This window comes from Dipteris shenzhenensis, chromosome 17 (genome assembly GCF_047967505.1).
Source record: "Dipteris shenzhenensis isolate YYH24624 ecotype China chromosome 17, Dip_SZ_1.0, whole genome shotgun sequence".
NCBI lineage: Eukaryota > Viridiplantae > Streptophyta > Polypodiopsida > Gleicheniales > Dipteridaceae > Dipteris > Dipteris shenzhenensis.
Genome location: NC_141612.1, coordinates 42,585,093 through 42,606,521, shown reverse-complemented (window position 1 = coordinate 42,606,521; position 21,429 = coordinate 42,585,093). Strand labels below are relative to the sequence as shown.

At 40.1% G+C, this 21,429-nt stretch overlaps 1 protein-coding gene across 1 annotated transcript in view; it reads left to right on the top strand.

The window, feature by feature from the left end:
* Window positions 1-12,264: 12,264 nt before the first annotated feature.
* Window positions 12,265-21,429, top strand: part of RH1 (RNA helicase 1) — a 116,006-nt gene continuing 106,841 nt past the window's right edge. Inside the window, exons 1-2 of the mRNA XM_087388449.1 lie at window positions 12,265-12,454; window positions 16,511-16,745. Of these exons, the coding sequence (XP_087244575.1) occupies window positions 12,270-12,454; window positions 16,511-16,745 (420 nt within the window). The 5' untranslated portion in view covers window positions 12,265-12,269. The remainder of the gene's footprint in view (window positions 12,455-16,510; window positions 16,746-21,429) is intronic.

The window sequence follows — 21,429 nt, the reverse complement described above, 5'->3', positions numbered from 1 at the left end:
TCGACTTTCCTAGTAAGCTTGACTTTTCAAAGATACGGACTGGATTTTCATGGTTTCTTTTGCTCACATTGAGCTTTCCCACTTAATAAAGTATTTTGGACTAAGTACTCGATAATATACAAGTACTTTGACATCTAAAAAATAGTATTACTACCACGAAATGTGTTAGCTTCTATCTATGACCTTCTTTCACAAAACAAGGCATTTCATTTGCATACCTTGGACCTTGATTTTTTTTGGAAGGGGTGTAAATAAGACCTCTACACTTGTGGGATTACTTTTTTTTACACCTCGAGGCATAGAGGCTCTTCTTGACAATGGAATATCTACAGGTGGGTGAAGCCAATACTGAAGTGCCTCGAGAAGTACTAGTGGCTAAGGTTTTTTAGATTTGGCTTGTTATTGCATTAACAAATATTATTGGTGATGTGACATTGATAACAAATGTAGATTTGATTTGAAGCCTATAGTTCCACAATTGAAGGTCTTTTTGTTTTAGCATGCCTTCTTTATGGAGCACCTTTAGTATCATCTACATTCTATTGTAATGTCAAAATACTTATCAAAATATAGTCCTTAACTATATACTCGATTGCACCATCAAGGAGTATAGGGGTTACGTTGAGTCTTGTTTTTCCATTTTAGTGGGTGAACTTGCCTATCTATATGGAACAAAATAAATTGGTTAGTCGTGGTAGTCGTACAAAACACACACATCCGTTTGGATGGAAAGGGTAGATTTTATTTTATCTAGTGCTATCCATGGTAGACTTTTTTTTTTCTCCTAATTTCCATTACAACACTATATATGGCATCATTACTTGGGAAAAATTGGATATAATGACCCATTGCCTACACTTGGTGTTTGGCATTCAAGCTTTTATGGCAACTGCTACACATATTGATGTTCATAGCTTTATTCAATAGCTCGATGGTGGCTTGATATCATCTGAACATGATTGCCAAGATTTACTACTTACACAAGTGAGTATGTCATATTTGTGCCAGATTTTGGGTGTTGTCAATAAAAATGCCTGACAAAGCACTTCCACTACAAAGACTTTCAAAACTTATTGGGAGAATCATAAGCACTAACAACTCACGGTATGAGGGAATACAAGAGGGAGTCTGAGAGTGTTATGAAAACCTTCTACAGATTAGATAATGTCAAATACTCTCAAAAAATTAATAGTGGAAAAAAATGTAACACCCTATTGCACACAATACGAAAGTACATTCTTTGATCCTATTTTGAGTCACCATAAGCTTTGTCTTTTGCATGATGTTAGTGTCTCAAACCCTATCAACTTTAAGATGTGGTTATACTTACTGTGGTTGCAAACTCTGAAAAGGTTTTGAAACTCTCACTCTTTTAGGGTAAACTAGCAAATTTGGATAATTTCATCTCAATCGTTTCATGCATCCTTGAGCTATGGTGGGAGGGACTGCACAGTCCATGGACACCCCACTTTTGGAGGATCTAGAGTGGTAGAGGATCAATGTTATTGGTCGCTTGGGCATATTGGTCCTACCACGGTCCTATCTAGCCCGAAGAGAGCAGTCTGGCATCTTTGGTTATAGGAGAGCAAGCCCCTCAGGGACATATAGTGGGACCCAAGGGAGTGGCTCTAGCTAGTACCATAGGGGTACTCAAACAGGATAGAGGAGCTACCCTTTCTTTCCTACACAAAACGTATTGGTAGACGCATCCAGTTAGACACAACAGCTTGGACCCCCTTGAGGGAGCAACACTGGCTAGAGCAAGAGGTTCCTAGGTCGCATCTGGCCCACCTTTGGACCAGGCTAAAACCACGGAAGATATCATACTTCTTTTGGATGGTGGCTCATGGGGTCCTATCAATTGGTCCTTGGTTGGAACAGATGCGAATGGATGGACGATGCACTTGATGTATGGAGGGGGGATCATTAGGATCCCACATTGCTTATGGAGCTATACGGTGGCACATAGAGCTTGGATAACTACTTTTCAGAGTGTAGCTAGGCCATAGAGGATGCAGCATGTCTTCACGTGGGGGATGGTGGCATGGCTCATAGAGGGTCTCCATACTTTCTCTATTGATTCGGTCTCGCCGACGTACATGATTCATGGCGAGCAAGTCATCTAGATGGAGTTTTTCGAGGCAACACCGCCCTTCTGCACCCGCTCATAGCCTCTACTGTAGGATAGTGTTTGGGAGAGAGTGGCCAGGATCACGGCCTTTAATATCTGGGTCACTTGTTGCAGTCAGGTGATGGGAGGGCAGCAAGTCTCACTGACAGCTACATTGGTAGCCATTTGGCAAGACATTTTCTTCACTTGGCGAGCCAGTTGGGATCGTGGTATACCAGACTCACAAGGAACCACCAAGCAAAAGGAACACTTATGCAAGGCTTGTCCTATAGGCGTATTCTACACATTCTCTATGGGAGAGATCGTTCGATGTATAGGCCACCAGCCTGGTTGATAGCCTCTGCTCCAGATAGTAGCTGTGATTGCCAACAAGCTGGTATTGGGGAGGTATTAGGTAGCCATGCTTCTCTTTTTCTTTGTATTTACCATCATTATCCCTATGTTGGTAGCTAATTGTATGGGGTTTTTCCAAGAATTAATAGAAAGTTATTCTCTTTGCAAAAAATAAAATAAAGAATTCATACAAAACTAGCACTCTGTCAATCAAAATGTACTCATTTTTCCAATGATGCTCCTCTTTATAGGTAACAATTATGATGCAAATTCATAGCATTTTCTTGGCATGGATTGTTGAGGTCTTTATTTTCTTATCAAGTACTTAAAGTCAATGAATGCTGGGACCAATGAAGAAAGAGTGCAAAAAGGTTTTTAAATCAATAGTGCTCCTAAGTCATGTGGTGTGAGATGGGACAACGCTCCTAGAAGGGATGGTCTTAGAACCCCCCCATTAGAATAAGAAAAGGTGAATCAATGGTTGATTCTTATAGATTCATTAGGAGTAAGGATAGTGAAAAAGATATCTAACTATTGAGTTGTCATCACTATCTAAATCTTTCATTGCAAGTGATGAAAAACATGTACATATGTGGTGGTCTAGACATGGGAACATGATAAGTAAAGGCATGATAATGGTGGTGTTGATACTACTTATTGAGGATAATTACCCAATAAGAAATTACTTATCGAGTCCATAGGGCTATTACTCTTTTATAGCATGAAGGCTTTGGTATGAAGAGAACACAATTACTCATAAATTGTTCATGTACTTTTTGATAACCCCTTCTTGGAGGGTTTTTTATCTTAAAATGTTTTTAATTGTGCTAGCTACAAATGGTTTTGGATTTGATCTCGAGGTTTTTGACGACTTTCTACTCTCTTGGAAGTTTCATAAGAACTTGAGTAGCTTGGGTCATGCACACAAAAAAAACTTTCATACCAACAAAAGTTATGATGTGTGTCATGTATTTCAAAATTTTGTTAAAAGGAATAGGGAAACGTTGTCACTTATAACCTTGATATTATTGATTACATACCTCTGAAAATGTTTTTCAAGGGACTAAATCATATCCCTTGCAAAAATCATGCATGAAATGGGCTATCCCTACTTTAGAATGTGCTTAGCTTCGCTGATGGCATACATAAGAGCCATTCTCCTTGAACTCACTATTTTGGCTTTCAAATCTTATAGTCAAAACTATTGAGTATAAAATTTAGTGCAATACATTCTCAAACCTTAAATATAAAAGACTTTGGGGATGATGATATGTTGGTGAAAGATCTAAAATGGCTTAAAAATTATTTATGCATGGGCTTGACAAAGCTCAAAACAATGTAGCCTTGGTATGTCATAAGTTAATTGTTGATCTTGCAAGGGAAGGTTTACATGGTCATGATTTTAAAAAGTTCAATGATAGCATTTCTATTAATGAAATAATGATTGAAAACAAATGCTATAATTATTTTGTGTGTCCATCCTCCACTAAGCTACCCTTCATGATGAATATTTAAAAGGCACATAAAAAGTCTTTTAGATGAAATAGTTAAACAATAATTATTTTAAGATGTGTATGGAATAGATAAAGAAGAACTCTTTTAAAATGGAAAATGAAAATTTTCTAATGGGCGGTGTTAAAGTCTTATGCTAGTCTTCCTAAAAAGTTATTTTTTGTATTCTCAACAAGTGTTGCACATGGCTACAAATGCATTCCATGAGAATGAGAAGATGGCCTTATCAATGTAATAGAGTGGGCAGTGAAAAAATATTTTAAAACAACTAATATGGATTTCATTTCTTTTAAAAGGTAATGGTATCTCCTTTCCATGGACAATGGATTGAAAGTGTGGCAAGTCTCTGAGCTTTACATGTATGATTTCATTGGAATCAATTCATTGTTGATCATCTCCAATATGATTATATACAATGTGAAAATTGTGCACGGAGATTATCATGTTTCTTGATATGGTGCAATTTATATATATATATTGTTTTGAATATGATTATTGTGTTAGAATGGCTAAAGAAGGTAAATGGACCATTTTGAGATGTTTTCAAAACCCTAGCTTGTACATCAATGACATTTGCTTAATCAATGTTCCAAATCTAATGGTCTTCTTTGTAGTAGGGGAGCTTTCTATCTATGCCTTAAAGTTTGTTCAAGCGGTAGCAGATACTACTACTTTTTATAGATGACAATGGGTGCATACTTAGGACTAGTGGTAGCAGATACTACTATTTTTTATAGACGAAAATGGGTGCATACTTAGGACTAGAGTAAGATTTTAAAATACAAAAATAGTTGTGACTTCTATGATGGATGGTTTGTTCATCATCAACAAATACGACAACAGGGTTCTTGAGGTTACTAGGGTCATTGTCACAGGTGGTCAACCTGTAAAAGTATGCTACAATAGCATCCACTCTAAGATCATCTCTATTCTGTATATATGTGGGACTACAAAACAAGAAATAGACCATATACACCAATTACTTTAGTGATTTTTCTATAGTGGATGTAGTGAAAACCATCAATGGTATTAGATTTCATATTGATGACTTAATAAATTGGTTGGATAAATTTTTGTATTGGTGGGAAATCCCCCACCAGGGGGGTTTGGTGACTCTCATGCAATGATTGTGTGGGAGGATGACTTGGTACTACTACCTTTTGGAGACAAGACAATGGGTGCATACTTGGGACTAGCATAAGATTTTTAAATACAAAAATAAATGTGACTTCTATAACGAATGGTTTGTTTAGCATCAACAAATCTAAGAAGAGGGTTTTTCTACCTTTGAGGTTGCTACAATAGCATTTACTCCCAGATCATCCCTAGTATCCATATATGCGGAAATACATATAACGTATACACAATCTATTTTAGCAATTTATTTATAGTGGGTTTAGTGAGATAGCCCTCTTGCTTGGGTTGTATATGAACACTCAATGGAGGTTTCCCAGGCATCAGATTTGATATTGACAAGTTAAATGCAATTGGTTGAATATATTTGTATACTGATGGCCCGAGGGATTCACAAAGGGCAAATTATAATATCACATGAGTGTACAAAAAGGTTATTTTAAAAGATGAGGCATAAGCTTATACACTAGGATTGTAGAGCCTTCTTATTTTTTTACAATCTTAAACTTAAGATACAGGGGCCATGTCATCTTTGGGGGGGGAGGGGGGAGAGGTGGTAGGCCTAAGAGGAATTAATCTAACAACTATGCATATAAGAACAAGGTTTGAAAAACTACCTGCCCATACCTATAATCTAAATTTTCTTATGGTTTGATTTTCATTCTTGCAAAACAATGGATATATAAGAAAGGATGAGTCATAATAGAGTTTTGATGGTATCCATATATAAGCTTAGATAGGGATGGTTTATCATCTCATGAGGATTGTATATAGGGCATTTTTTGAAGGTACATACATGCAACTGACATCCCCTTTTTGCTAAGAGTGAATCCCTTAGCAATGGTGGGGACCATGGACCCTCCCCTATGGGGGCTTAGTGACCCTCGCAGGGTGTTGGGCCCATGATTGTGTGGGAGGATGATTGGGTCATGTGTGCACACATGCACATGCATGCACACACAACACACACACATTTATATTACCTCAATGTGTAGTTTAACATCAATAAATAACATGGAATAGATACTTTTGTGTGGCATACTTCTATGCTTATATTCATACTAATGCACCCTATGGGGTCTAAGCCATCCTCAAATATTCTTTAATCTACCTTGCTATCTCATCTCTTTCTTTTAACTCGACCAATAAGAGTTCATACCAAGAAGTAGATCAATTTTAAGGTCAATAACTCAAGCAAGTGGTAATCCATAAGGCTATTCCATTGAAAATCCATCCATGTAACCATTTTTTTTCTTTTAAGTAATAATACATTGAAAAGCTCCAAAATCAACATCATATGATGCATTAAATATTTCCAAAGCATTTACAATATTCAAAACATAATTTACTTTGAAGATATACATCATGACCATTTTGTTTAAAATGAATGGCATGTCTTTTCCAACCAATATTCATAGTATCACTCTTGTAAAAAAGCCATTCTATCTCCAGCATAAGAGGTACCCTATCTAGATTCATAACAAGGAAAGCTGACTCTTCCATGTAGTCTTTAATTTTTAAAGGAAGATTTGGAATATTTTGATCTCAAATCTGTCCTTCACCCAGTACCAGTTGAAATCGATATAAATGATCTTAGGTGCTATTGGGATTTTGAGTCTTTGGACCATTTTATGAGATCAACTAAATTATGAGTAGATCTATGGTAAAAAGGATACATATTCATGACGTAAGATTTTTCCATCCATTTTAAATAAATCATTAGCTCCAAAAAGATTTTTCCATTCATTTTAATTAAAACATTAGCTCTAAAAAGAAACTAAATTTACATTTAAAACATTGGGCAGATTCCAAATGAAACATGTCAACAAAGCCAATCATTGATCACCTATGCCTTTCATCATCTGGCGTTCTTCGAAGTGGCCATGTTGCATACATTGAAAACATAAACCTTCTTTGCATGCCTCGGCAAAGTTCACAAGATCATTTTTTTCCTTCAAATATGTAGGTTTCAAATTCTCTTTCTTTAAGGTAGATAAAAATTTTGAATCTTCCTTGTAGGTATATGCAAACATCTCATCATAGATCTTTGTTAGCTATGTTGCATCTTCTAGACATGAAACCTTGCTCCTTTAGACTGTATTATGATAGTCTTACTGAAGCCCTTATGGTCATCTTATGAATCATAAGAGGATGTGATTTAGGAAATTTATCACTCAAGTCTCAAGCTATGCAAAATCATGATCCAACCATTAGGAGTTCATTTGCAAACTTGCTAACCTAATGAAGCGATCAAATACATTGCCTTCTTAAATGAATTCTTTACACAAGACTTCTTGAAAATTCATCCCATGTGAGAGGTTTCATTTTGAAATCTCTCCATGCAAAAGTTTTACCTTTAAAATGCCATTGTATGGTAGTTAATATTCTTTGGTTATTTAAATCATAAAAGCCAAAATGACTTGTCCATCAATTCAACCATGACTCTACATAATTAGCATGTTTTAACTTTTTCTCCCCACTGAGCATCTCAAGGATGAAAGAGGGATGCCCAAGCACATCTTGTAATTGGTTACAAGATCCCTCAATTGTTCAATCTGCTATTGGGGTGTCTTTTTCTTCTTCCATCTCCAAACTTTATTGGGGAGATTATTGGTTTTTTGGTATTTCACTCTAGAGGTGAAACATGCAACCTATAAAGGTTTTTTTCAAATGCATAAGGTATATAATGAATATTCATGCCTAGAAAGTAAGCAATCTTAAAGAGAATTTTCATGTTCTTTAACCAAGAAAGTAATAGAAAGAGAGGGAGAGAATATCTACAACTAAACAGGATCCTTCAAACAAGAATTTCAACAATTACATAAAGAAGTTTTATGCATATCTCTCAATGTAGTAATTTCACTCTTTAATCTAATGCTTGGAAAATAAGCAAAAGACTATGCAACAACAACTCCAAGTCAGTACTATCATGTAGTTTTGAAATGCCTAAAGCCATGTCTGCCTTCTTGTATCCTACAATGCAATGCAATGCTATGCTAAAAACTTCTTTTAAATTCACACAGCCTTTCCAAATCTCCTCATAAAACCTCTACATTGGTGGCTATTGGCCTTGTATTAGCTTCAATAACATTTGACACGCTGACCACCAAACCACAGAATTTGGCCTCTCCCAATAGGTCTATCATGTGACACATTATGTATGCCCTTTAGTCAATTCGACTATGGAAAATTATATTTGATCTCTTTATGCTTCAGCAGGAAGTACTAAGGCCCTCAGTAAAATTAAACCACCAAAAAGTTAGTCAACTTGTAGTTCTATCCTTTTTGGTGCACCTTCTACCATGCTGCCTCTATGCAAATTTATTGGCTCACTTTTGTCCCATAGTCTATATAATTGTGCACAGACAAATAATGTAATGTAATTATCCTCTTAGAATCTACTAGGATTCCATTAGAAAATACACTATGGCCTACGTATTAAATCTAATTTTGGGGAAAATTATTCTTTTTAGGATAAAGATATTTAAGAGCGTAATGACTAGTTCATCTACAAAACAAACTCTAGGAGAAGGATGCAATAAAAGGAGGTGATTCCACATGAGATGAAATAATAGGGTATTATCAAGCCCGTATCAACTCCCCTTACAATTCTAATACATTACATGCATGGGCTACCATCTTCTAGATGAGAATTAAACCTAGGATTGTTAACAAAGATATCCAATGGGATGAAGTGCTTACTTTGGAACAACTTAACTATCTACAAGAATGCCGAAATGAAGATGTTTTGAACACTTTTGCATCACCTTTCCTTTAGTGGGTGACCATAGAGGCACATACATCATAGAAAATATCCCCTTACAAGTGTATGAAGGCATTGTCAGCTTATTGTAGTAGGCTAATCACTTGGGACAATTTTGTTGAAAGCCTATCTTCCTTTTATGAACCTTCATTTCCCTTGCTCATACCACAAACCTTGCTCACATCCAAACCCTTAAGCAACAAGTTGATTGGGCCTTCAAGTTGCTTGACCTTATATATTATAGAATTCTTGCCAAGCTCTTTATTGCCATCTATCACCTCCCCCCATGTGTCAAAGCAAGGAACTCACCACTTCACGTTGCACCATATTTTTTGGTTAGACCACCTATCCCCAGGATGATAACCCCATGAGGGCCTTGCATTATGACTTGATGTTTAAAAAAATTATTATTATTCTTCTTCTCATTCTCTCATGAGAGAACTAGTACGTTGCTATGTCTAACCAGGTAGCATGCCTTTTTTCCCTTACACATTTGTGCCAAATGGAAACTCATCCAAGAAAGTGTGCCCCGCTTTAACAATGGAAGCATTGCATGAACTTCTTGGCACACCTTTATACAAAGACAACAACATGGAACTTAATCCAACATGGATGGAATGCATATGTAGATTGCAACCACTAGTATATGTGCAAGTCAATGGAGGCACAAATATCCCATCACAAACTTTGAAGAAGAAGATGAGACAGACACACTCGTGCACGACATATACACAAGTCAACAAGTTATAGACTTTGAAGACAAGGCAATACTATTGCACCCCCTGAAGGATTCAAAACTCTAAGCATCTTTAAGGACAAACATTGTGATAAAATTGCTTTCCCTACCTCTTTTATGGCTACCCGTGTATGTATAACATTTCAGAGTGCACCGCTTATCAATAAATAATATGATGGGAGCTCATCAATACAATTAAAAATTTCTTTTTCAAAATTATGAAGGTTTTGGTAACACAAATCCTCTCTTCCACATGGGTTCGCATGCACAAAGGACAACTTTGTGGATATACACTACAAGTGAAAGATGCATTGGAGGACACAAACACAGAGAGATTATTACTATCAAATATTCTATCGAGACTTTGCATGTATGAGAACATCCTCGGACTACAAGCATAAGCTACAAATGAACCTGTTTGCAATGCTGTGCTAACTCAAAGTGCCATCAATTTTTGTTACTTTCTCAGCTGCATAAAAATTATGGTTGCCACTATTGGATTGCCTAAAGCAGTTCCAAAACAGACACTTGGGAGTGCAACATGACATATACACAAAGTCAACAAGGAACAATAAAGCACAATCACATGGAATCATTCATTGGTGTTGAAGTACTACTTTGCAGAGACCTATGTCAAGCAAGCCCAACCATGGACGCCTATATTTGCTCAGAGAAAAGCGTCACACTAGCAACAATGTGATCTACTACGAGTTAGTAGAGCCAATGCGACAAAGAGACAATTTGTTCCTTGACATTTTGAATAGAATATGGATGGGAAGACAAACAACAGAAGACTTGGAACATATCAATATGCTATACTAGCGCTTGCCACCTAATAGGCACATGGTCTCTCACCTTTACTACATGAACCAATCTAAAGACAAACACAATGAATATGTCTTCGAATTCCTTAACATAGCACCACATTTTTTTGGGAGCAAGAGATGTTGGACACAAGACATGCGACAAGAACATCCACATTCCAAATGACCCAAGGGCTACGGCAGGGCTCCATAGTGAACTAAGACTAAAAATAGGAAGGATAGTAGAGATTTGCTCAAGGAACCTAGACATTGCCAATGACATTGTCAATGGAGCAGAGGGAGTTTTTTAGAACTCAAACATCAAAAGCAACCACCCATTGTCTGGGTTGAATTCATGAATAAAAACATAGGGAGGCAAACAAGGCCTTGTTTGCAAACTCTTTTCTATACTCCGCAAGCATTCCAAAAACATGGACCAATACTACAGATTGCATGATAATTTCAAGTAAGCAAAAATCATATAAACCTAATCTATCGATACCAGTTCCCAATACAGCCAGCCACAGCTAGGACAATCCATCGGTCACAAGGGTTTACAATGGACTCCCTGGCATTTGACCCTTCCAACATAAAAACACATGGACTAGTGTACACAGCACTCTCGTGCATATGTGACCTTGCAAATCTTTACATCTTAACAAGGATTGAACACAAACACATCAAGGTCGACAAATGTGTCCTACAAGAGATTGAGCGATTGCGAACCACACGACACTAGCAACTACTTCAACAAAATTTTTAGCTCCAAGAAGGCATTACTAGAATGATACAATCTCTAGACACAAAATGATACAAAGCGTACCAAAATGATATCCTTTTAAGCAAAAGCATTCTAGCTTCAACAATACTATGCTTGCAAGAACACACCACATCATTGTCGAACTTTCCATACATACAAGACTTTGAATTGATTAGTGCAGACCAAGGGCTTGGCATAGCAACATAGTACAAAAAATAACTTAAACTCCAAAAACATAATTACATCCATCACGGAGGAGTGGAGTCACCATTTTGCAATCAAAATCCTTCGACACGATTGCCATTCTTAACATTTATAAGTCTCCAAAGACAAATATTCAAACCTTTCTACATGCAATATAAGAAAAACTCTCTCAAGTACAAAATCAAGCAGAAACTTACATCTTAGGTGATTGTAACATTGACCATACATAGAATACACATACACCATAAAACTAAACTAATTCATGCGACATAAAAAAATGACACAACTAATTGCTGCACTCACAACGATCCATGCCTCTACGCTAGAGCATATATGGACTAGCACCTACCACAATGACCATAAAAGTGGTACAAACTTTATTTTACTGGTTCGACCACTATCTTGTCTACACAACACTCAAAAGGACCACCCCAAAAAAAACACTCGAATGAAATTCAAGTTGTTACAATTACAAGTGGAATTCACAAAAGAGTTTTGATTCTTTTAAAGGGAGTTGGGCTATTTAAAGACAAATTTTGCAGGATGATTTCCATAAAAGGCTTGGTTAAAATTTTTAAAATTACAAGTGGAAATTCCCAAAAGTTTAAACTCTCCACTGTAGCACTGCCTTTAGAGAGGCACTGCTAATAAACCTAGTACTACTTTGAGCTTGAGCTATTGTTTGTGAAAATCTAGCTAATTGAGTGGATCTAGTTTGATTCCATCCATGATGCTAAAGCTCACAAGTGCACATGGTCACACTATATTGAAAAGCCTGCATACCTTATGGTTTAGTTGAGCTTAATCTTATTTAAAATTATAATTACGTGGAAATTAGGAAATTCTCCCCTTATAGCACTCCCTCTAAGGAGGCAATGCCAACAAACATTCAGATGGGGAAACGCACTTTTGAAGAAAACGAAGAGTCTACTAAGCAAGCAGAACACGGTCAGCCGCCACCTGAGAGCTTGCCAGCCCCTGCGCATGGATTGCCTGCTCTTCCTTGGATGCGAAATCCTCTGGACGTGGACTCTTTTCCAACAATTCCTCTTGAACAAGTGCCTGGCTTGGATCCCAGGTACATTCATGATCAATGGATACGTTCGGCTCAACACGACTGCTATAATTTATATCAAACAAGGATAATCAATAAAATTAGGGACATAAAAGATTAATCCTGCAAGCAGGGAGGTTACATTTTTGGTCAGTAAAACCTGTGCAAAATTTGCCTTTGCATAGGGGGACCCTACTCGTTAAACTCCTAACGTTATATGATCAGGAGGTAAAGGTTATGGTGTATGCTAATGTGGTAAGTATAGGGGGTGACAAAGAATGACGTGGAACCTCAGGTTTGTCTCTATCGTAAAATAAAAAATCTATTTATGATTCAGAATACAAATACAAAATGAAAATTCTCTCCATCTAGTTCCCAAATGAAGGTTTTTTGAAGCCTCATGCAAAATTTCATCTCTCTACTTTCCTCATACGATTTTAGTGCTCTTGTATAAGCAAAGGTCCCAACACCTCGAACCCGAGTGGCTTGATTTGCTCCACGTCGTTACACTATCCTCTGAAGCTCTTAGGAAGCATGTTGAGAACGAGCATGGCTTACAGATTGGTGCCCACCTTCTGACCAAATGCTCTACCCCAATCTGAGTTTGTGTGTCCTTCAAGCTCAAAGTCTTGAGTTCCCTTGGGCCTTCAGACAGTGGAGAACTCGTAACGCTGCTGTCCAATGTGATTGGTGAGGTGATTGGGAGAACCTGCTCAACACCCAACCGTAAGTTTGTTACCTGGATCTATCGGAACAATTGCTGGACTGCTCTTGGTCATGCGGAATTTCTGCAAAAGCTCCAAGCAACTGGCTGAGAAAGATCCCAACAGCTAATGCTCTGAATCTCCATACCAAGGAAGTAATGAAGCTCTCCTAGATCCGTCATCCCAAACTCATCTGGAAGCATGATCTCCATATCTCTTAGAACATGAAGTTGGACCAGCTCAGAAGGAGTCAGATCATGAGGGAAAGAAGCCTTTGGAGCAGGCCCTAGAGGGTGACTCAGATTCTGAAAAGGGATGTCATGGTTGAACCTACTGTAGACCCTCATGGTTGCATGGCTTCAGCAAGGAAGACCTATCATTCTAATGGGGAAACAGCTCACAATAGTAGGGAGCCACTAAAGAGTAATGTCCCCAAGAGTGCCAGCCCTGAGATAGATAGCCTTTGTCAAAGGTTTAATGGATATAAGACCTTACCTGCTGATCTTAGGCCAGTCATGCCATTTCATCAATATATTCAGTCTATTAAAGTTGCTGAACCTAGGGGACGTACTCAAGACAAGGATTTCATAAGATTGTTTTCTCTAAGTTCAAGGGTGATACTTGTACCCTAGTGAATTGGAGGAATGGCTGAGTAAAATGGAAGACTATTTTCTGCTCTATCCTAGAAGTGATCAAAGTAAGATAAGATTTGCTTGTCCTACACTCAGAGGATTATGCTTATTCCTGGTGGAGAAACCTTCAACGTGAGGGAACCACTGTTCACTCTTGGGAGGAATTTAAGGAGCAAATGTTTCAAACATTTGTATCTTCTATTGCTAGAGATCAACTTGTTTGTCAATGGTATAAACTATCTCAGTAAGGCTCTGTGAGGAACTATATTAAAAAGTTTTGGAAATTATCCTGGTTTGTCCATGGTATTGATGAAAGAAATAGGCTGCTTAAATTCATTTACGGACTCCATCCGAGCATAGCTACTGATGTGACAGCCCTCAATCCTAGCACTCTTAAAGAGGCAATGAGGTTGACAGAACTCTACGAGCCTAAGTATAGCTTGAAGGAGAAAGGATCGGGCATTGGGCACATGGATAGTAGACCTATCAGCAAGGGTAACCTCCCATTGGTTCCAAAGCAAGTGTTACCCGCTACAGCAGCCACTCCCATTCCAAGATCTGTGGGTAATGTCAAACCTTTCAGCTCTGGAGATGCAATGCCTCAACTAGGTCCAGCTCTAAGGAGGACCCAAAGGACAAGAAGGTAAGCAATTGTCTCAAGCTATTCTTGAAGACAAAAAGAAGAAAGATTTATGCTACCTTGGTCCTTTGTGGAGAGAATTGCACTCCAGATCATATAAATGTGTGCAATGGCAAGGCAGGAGCTAAACTGGATATGATAATAGAGAGTGCAGACGATCCTACTTCAGAAGTCCCTACTGCAGAGGTTGAATTTCCTGATTGTGAAGGTGATGGTCATGGAGATGATGATATTTCTCCTGATTACAAAAAGGCAACTTCTTTCCCATTTGACCCAGGTGGTTCTACCTTGGGAAACACCCAGATAATTGGTGACTGCCAGCCTAATTGCCCAAGAGCACATCAATCATGGAATGTGATCCTGAAGGCAACTCTTGTGTGGATGATGAAAATCTGTTCCGGGACACCCCATCTGAGATCTATAGCATATCTCCAGAGCCATTTATGGGTTCCCAAAGTGCCCAAATACGCAGGCTGAAAAGGGCCATCAATGGTAGACCAGTTCACATATTGGTTGACAGTGGGAGCACCCACAATTTCATGAAGTCTGTCCTCTCAGTTAGATTACATCCTACGCAGAGCATGGTCTGCAAGCTCAAATGGCCAATGGGGAACACTCCATTAGTAGATATTGCTGTCAGGCCACCCAAATTCAGTTGTCCCCAGATTTTACCTTCCAAGGAGACTTGTTTGCTTTGGATATGAGGCCAATAGACATTGTACTTGGATGTGAATGGCTGAGAGCTTTTGGAGAGTTTAGTATGGATTTCAATCACATGTTTATGGGGTTCTTCTGCAAAGGTAAGGAGGTACTTTTGAAGGGTCATGAACCACCTAAGGTGACTGTTATTTCTTCTAGGAAGCTGGCAAGGGACCTCAAAAATGTGTGTGTAGTCTATGCCCTTCATCTTTCTAAATCCGAAGGCACAAAGGATGTGTGGGTTGGAGATCATGACATGTAGGAGCTGTTACAACAATATTCAGATGTGTTTGTGATCTGCCCCATCGTCTCCCACCTTAAAGGGACATGACCACTCCATCACTCTTGAACCAGGTTCTAAACCAGTCAATAAAGCTCCCTACGGGTTGTCAAAGCGGAGAGAGAGGAGGTGGCTAGGCGGGTCAAAGAGTTGCTGGATAGAGACTTCATCTCTCACAGCCAATCCCCCTTTGCCTCACCTGTCCTCTTGGTAAAGAAGAAAGATGGATCCTATAGGATGTGTATGGATTACAGAGATCTCAACAAGATAACTATAAAGAATAGGTTTCCTTGTGTCGGATTATCATCAGATAAGGATGAGAGAGGAGGATGAACCCAAGACAGCTTTTAGAACTGAAGGGGATTGTATCAGTTCAAGGTGATGGCATTTGGCCTCACCAATGCCCCAGCCACTTTCCAAGCCCTTATGAACAAAATCTTTCAGTCTTAAGTCTACAAATTTGTATTGGTGTCTTTTGATGATATGCTCATCTACAGCAAGTCTAGGCCACTTTCCAAGCCCTTATGAACAAAGTCTTGCAGTCTTGAGTCTACAAATTCGTATTGGTGTTTTTTGATCATATACTTATCTACAACAAGTCTAGGGAGGAGCATCTCTCTCATGTGAAGCAGGTCTTGGAGGTTTTAAGAACCCTCCAGCTCTGTGTAAAGCCTAGTAAGTGTACCTTCATGGCTAGAATAAAAAACTCTATATTCGAATCATGATTTGGAAATGCTTTTCTTGATTCAATGCTTTTCTTGTAGACATTTTAACCTCTCTTTCAAACCTTTAACTGGTGTGAATCTGGTGATAGGCCAGTATGGCTAGGCCGAGATAGAATCTTTGCACCAGCTGCATAGAGTCCATGGATTTAGGAATTGCTACCTTTCCTGTCTTCCTTAAATGAGAAAAATTGCACCTAAGCAGAACATAGACTGTGAATCAATTAGGTGTTTCTGAACTACTTCTCTCCGTAGGTGATGTTTACTGTAGAGACCATAAGTTTAACATATTGTTAACATTTTAGAGGCATAATTTTGACAGATTCTAAGGATCAATGCATTACTTGTGATGAGTTCTTAGGTAAAAAGGAATGTCAGCCTACCTTTGTTTGCATATGTGCAGATTGGTTACGGCTCTGAATAAGAGTGGGGTTCACACACTTTTTCCAGTTCAAGTCGCTGTGTGGCAACAGACTATTGGACCAGTTGGAGGAGAACGGGATTTATGCATATGCTCACCTACAGGCAGTGGGAAGACACTCTCATATGCACTGCCGATAGTTCAAATCCTTTCAACTCGTGTTGTAAGAAGATTGCGTGCACTCATTGTTCTACCGACACGGGACCTTGCTATCCAGGTTTTGTCCTGATTATTAGCATGTGCTTGCCATTGCTTTTTAAGTTTGTATATTTTATCCAAACATGAAAGGTTTATCGTAAAACATGTTTTGCTTGCTCCTTTCAACTTGTGTTGTAAGAAGATTGCGTGCACTCATTGTTCTACCGACACGGGACCTTGCTATCCAGGTTTTGTCCTGATTATTAGCATGTGCTTGCCATTGCTTTTTAAGTTTGTATATGTTATCCAAACATGAAAGGTTTATCGTAAAACATGTTGTGCTTGCTTCTTATGGGAAGTATATTCTTTTTTGAAATTGTACAATGTACTGAAAGAAAGATAGTAGAAGGGAAGGTCCAAACAATGCCAGGCCAGTCCAAATAGAAATAGCTAGTAACGGCAACATGTAATGCCATCTCATGCCACAATCTCCCATTCTCAGGAAAGTATCCGCTCTATTCTGGTGCTTGGGAACTGGCTTGGCAGTCTTGTGTCTTGATTTGTAGATGTGTCCTCCAAGTAATCTATAATAAGATCCATTCCTCCAACCATGACCTCCTATCACATGTCCGTTATTTTAATTTGAGGAACAAGAGTCCTTTGCTTCAAGTGGAGAAGCATAATGTCTGCAAGAACATATCACTGCACAGGACAATCGTTGTGCACAGTAGCATCATAAGAGAGATGCTCTCAAGATCTGTAAGGTATGAAGGCACTCTCGTTCTCACTGCACCAAAATCTGTTAAGGCATGGATGCACTCATCTTCCTTGCTGTGTTGTCCTTAGTGAGTTTCTCAATGACTTGAACACAGATAGGTGATAGCTCCTTTTATAGCCCAATAGCCCCTTTAACTAGCCCAATGATTTCTGCTGGTCTCTTTCTTGAGCTGTTGCAATCTACCTAACCTCTAGTTAGGTCAAGTCCACACAAGTAAGGCCCATGGTGGTACAATTGATCGTCGAGATGACTTACTTTTTGGCCCTTGTATGGCCCTTGCTTGGGCCCCAACGTTGCCCCCATAGTGCCCTTGTTAACCCTATGTGGATTTCGCCCAAGACATATCGAGATGAAAGAAATGGTCCTATGGTCGTCGAACAAGATAATCGTTCTTCCCTTTCTCAATCATGAGGCTGGGATCGTGCCGTTTCCTTAGAGGCTCGGTGATTTGCCATGCTGCCACAGCTACCCTTGGTTGTGGCATGGCTTGCAAAGTCTTGGAGCTCTGTCAAATGGGATTCACTCCCAATGCCTGTCCAGGTCATCTCCTTCCTAGAATGTCTTCCTTGCACTTGTAGGGAGCTGATGTTGGATTGATTTTCTGAGCATAATATAGAAGGCTCTTTTTTTCTGAAAAAGGTCTGCCTTGCACTAGCATAACCTTCCTTCTGATGCAAATCACACATTACCAAGAAGTGGTAATCAATTTGTATGTGGATGTGTTGTCCCCCTTGGTCTTCGTCTCGTGAGTCTTGGCATAGTGCCTAATTTTTGACGCAGTAGAAGCATTTGCCTCCTTTTCTCTTCTTCTTGACATTATCATTGTTAAAGAAGGGTTCAATTAATCCATGTCTTCATGATGGGGGTATAAGATCCCATCTAAATTGGAATCTATTTGCCTTTCCTAAAACGGTCTTCGGTTTGCATACTAATTTACCACTTTTCCATAGGGCAAGTTTTTAGAGTGGGGTAGAGGGCCTAAGGGGGTGATAACGGGGCCCTAGACCATGATGTTCCAACCTTCCCTTCTTGCTAGAGGCCCATCTCTAGATACACTCCTACCACTTCCAATAAGATAGAGGCTAGTGCTAGGTTATCTATAAACCACCTACTAGCGTCTTTTGGTAAGCTTGGACACTTTATGAAGCACCCAAGACACCCATTGCATCATGCATTGTGTAATGGTATGGTCTTGCCAACTAACTATTGATCTGTGGGTGACAAGCCATGGTGCACCTAAGATGATGTTTGCTGGCTGGTGACGCCATCGCAGTGATGTGGAGCTTAACATCTTATGCTATCACTTTGGTGGCTTCTTGTTGAGTGTGCCCAAAAGCATTGTGAAGCTCGATCACCTTGGTTGAGTGCTCCGTGCCACGAGCAAATCCTCTAAACTGCCACCATAAAAAAGAATAGCGACCTTGCGTTCTGCTAAAAACACGCTCCTAAGTTTGTTATTCCAACAAATACTTATCGGATGGATACAACACATTGCATGCAGCTCAATATCACTTAGGTTGAGGTGCGTGCAAATTATTGCCCATCGGATAGGCTTTGCATTGTCGCTTATGCATTAAACACCGTTTCTGGCTCAGTGTGATTCACATCCGTAAAAGAACATGCTCCTAAGTGAGTTATTCCAACAAGTACTTATCGGATGGGTGCAACACATTGCATGCAACTCAGTACCACCTAGGTTGAGGTGCGTGCAAAGTATTGTGGCCATCAGATATGCTATGCGTGGTCAATCATGTATTATATACCATTTTTTCCTTAGTGTTATGCACAACTGCCAAAAACGTGTTCCAAGGTGTGTTATCTGAACAAGTACTTATGGGATGGGTGCACCATTTTAACTTAGGTCGGAGGTTGTGATCGTTGCACTAGTTGGAGGATGCAAATGGGGACAATGCCTCTAATCATGGCTTGGCTATGACAATGATAACATAGACGGCCCTTGTCATACCTCCTCTTTCCCTCTGCATTGAGAGAGCCCTTAAAATTGTTGCCTAGAGTGCTACTGGTCTTGGAATCCCCTTGGCCTGAGGTCTCCTTATACTTTTTGTTTGAGGAGCCTTGGCTCTGTAACCCTGCTCATGAGCATAAAAATTTCAGCGAGCTCATAAGCTGTGTTGTAAGTTGTTGGCTTGGTGCTATCATTGGGTATGCGAATGGAGACCATAAAGAACTTAGTGACCCGGTCCTATCTCCTTATGTGAAGCGTTTTGTTTAGTGGTTGATTGACTCCTTGGCCTCGTGTGTCAGCCCAAAGAATTGGGGATGAAGACAGTTTGTGTGGCAAAAATTGGGCTTAAATGTCCTTAATGAACTCCGCCAAATCATATATGGATATATCTAACTCTCTGTTGTAGTGCTCAGTGTGTGACTAAGTGTGTGACTAAGTGATAGAAGCGAGGGTGCACTTTTTGTTTCCCCCCTGTTTGCATAAGTCTCAAACTAGCTCAGCCAAGACAAGGGTGTTAGAAAAGACCCAACAGAGGGTACACGTAGCGGAAGACTTATAGTAATGCCCAGGGGCTCACACAGTGTGCGGTGTGGATGTGGAATCACAGACTTCTTTACTTATGTGCATACAATAGGTGTGCAAACTCATCAATAGACAATGAACCAACCAGATAGAGAAACCACCAAAATATATATTTCCGTCCACAACTATGGATACAATACAAAAGAGACAGATCCAGAGTACCACCAATGGTGCGGTCCTCTGATCTTACCACAAAGTCCTTCTCCTATCTGCTGGCTATCTCTAGACTCGAGTCCGCGTGCTCCACCTCGAGCGTCTGTAGACTTTCCGTCTAGTGTGTTCTTCTCCACCTTACTGCCTGTGAATCAGCCTAGGTGGGCAGCCCCTGCCAAGCTTTGTCTGCAGCACACAGATCCCTGTTCCACTGCTCCAACCTGCTTGTAAATGGCTGCTCCAGAAGATGATGATCTCAGCAACCTTCTGCCCTAGAAGACAGTCTAGGTTCAGCCTCTCCCTGGAGCTAAGTCTGCAGCACTCTTTAGGTCTCCTTCAACTCCTGGGAAAAGGCCCAAGGAAGCCCTATCTGCTGCTCCTGTCTGCTCCTCCAAAGCTGCTCTGCTGGATATGAAATGAGGCCTGAGGCCTCTCCTTTTATAGGGCTCAAGGCCCCCTTGAACCAACCGACCAGCCAGCCCTAAATGGGCCGACTGGCTGGTCTGTAGCAGCCCTAACCAACCGACCAGTTGGTTGGCTGGTTGGCTGCCTATCCAGCCCTATTTAGGGCCCTTTGCTGGCCCTTTGTTCCATGCAGGGTCCAGCCCCTTTGCTGCTGCTGTCCTGCCACCTGCCAGCCTTGCTTGCAGGCCATAGACCTGCCCATAGACCCCCACTATACTGCGCCTTGCTGCAGCCCTTTGCCGGCGCCTTGTCTTGGCCGTACCTCTTCCGTACACTGCCCTGCAGCAGCCCGTACAGATCCGTACAGCTTTGTACCCTGCTCCATACACATGCTGATGTCAGCGCGCCTTTCATAGGGTCCTGCTGCAGTCCACTGAGTGCCTCATGCCAGGCCTGATCCAAGACACTGTGTCCCCGCCATCTTCCTGCACATGAGCTGCTCCTGATGCAGCCTTTCATCCTTGGGATACTCCACCAACCATGAATGCTCCAGATCTGTCCCAGATCCACACATCCAGGTAATCTCTCTTTGGGCACATCCTGCCCTAGGTCTCCCTCCCCCACGCTCTCCTCCGATGGGGAGGTGACCTTTCCAACAAAGGGTACTAAAGGTTTTGTTTTCCCATCATGGCTAGTAGTGCAGCTAGTGTAATGCAAGCTTCAATCACTCGTGCTGTTTACACATGCTAACTTGCCCTAGTCGGTCATCACGAGGTCTTGTTGGATCTAGCGGATCTCACGCCAAGGCTGCTTGCTTAATGCAAACATAGGCAGAAAAGAATTGACACTCTACTACCATTGTACCGGGCGTCAAGCTTA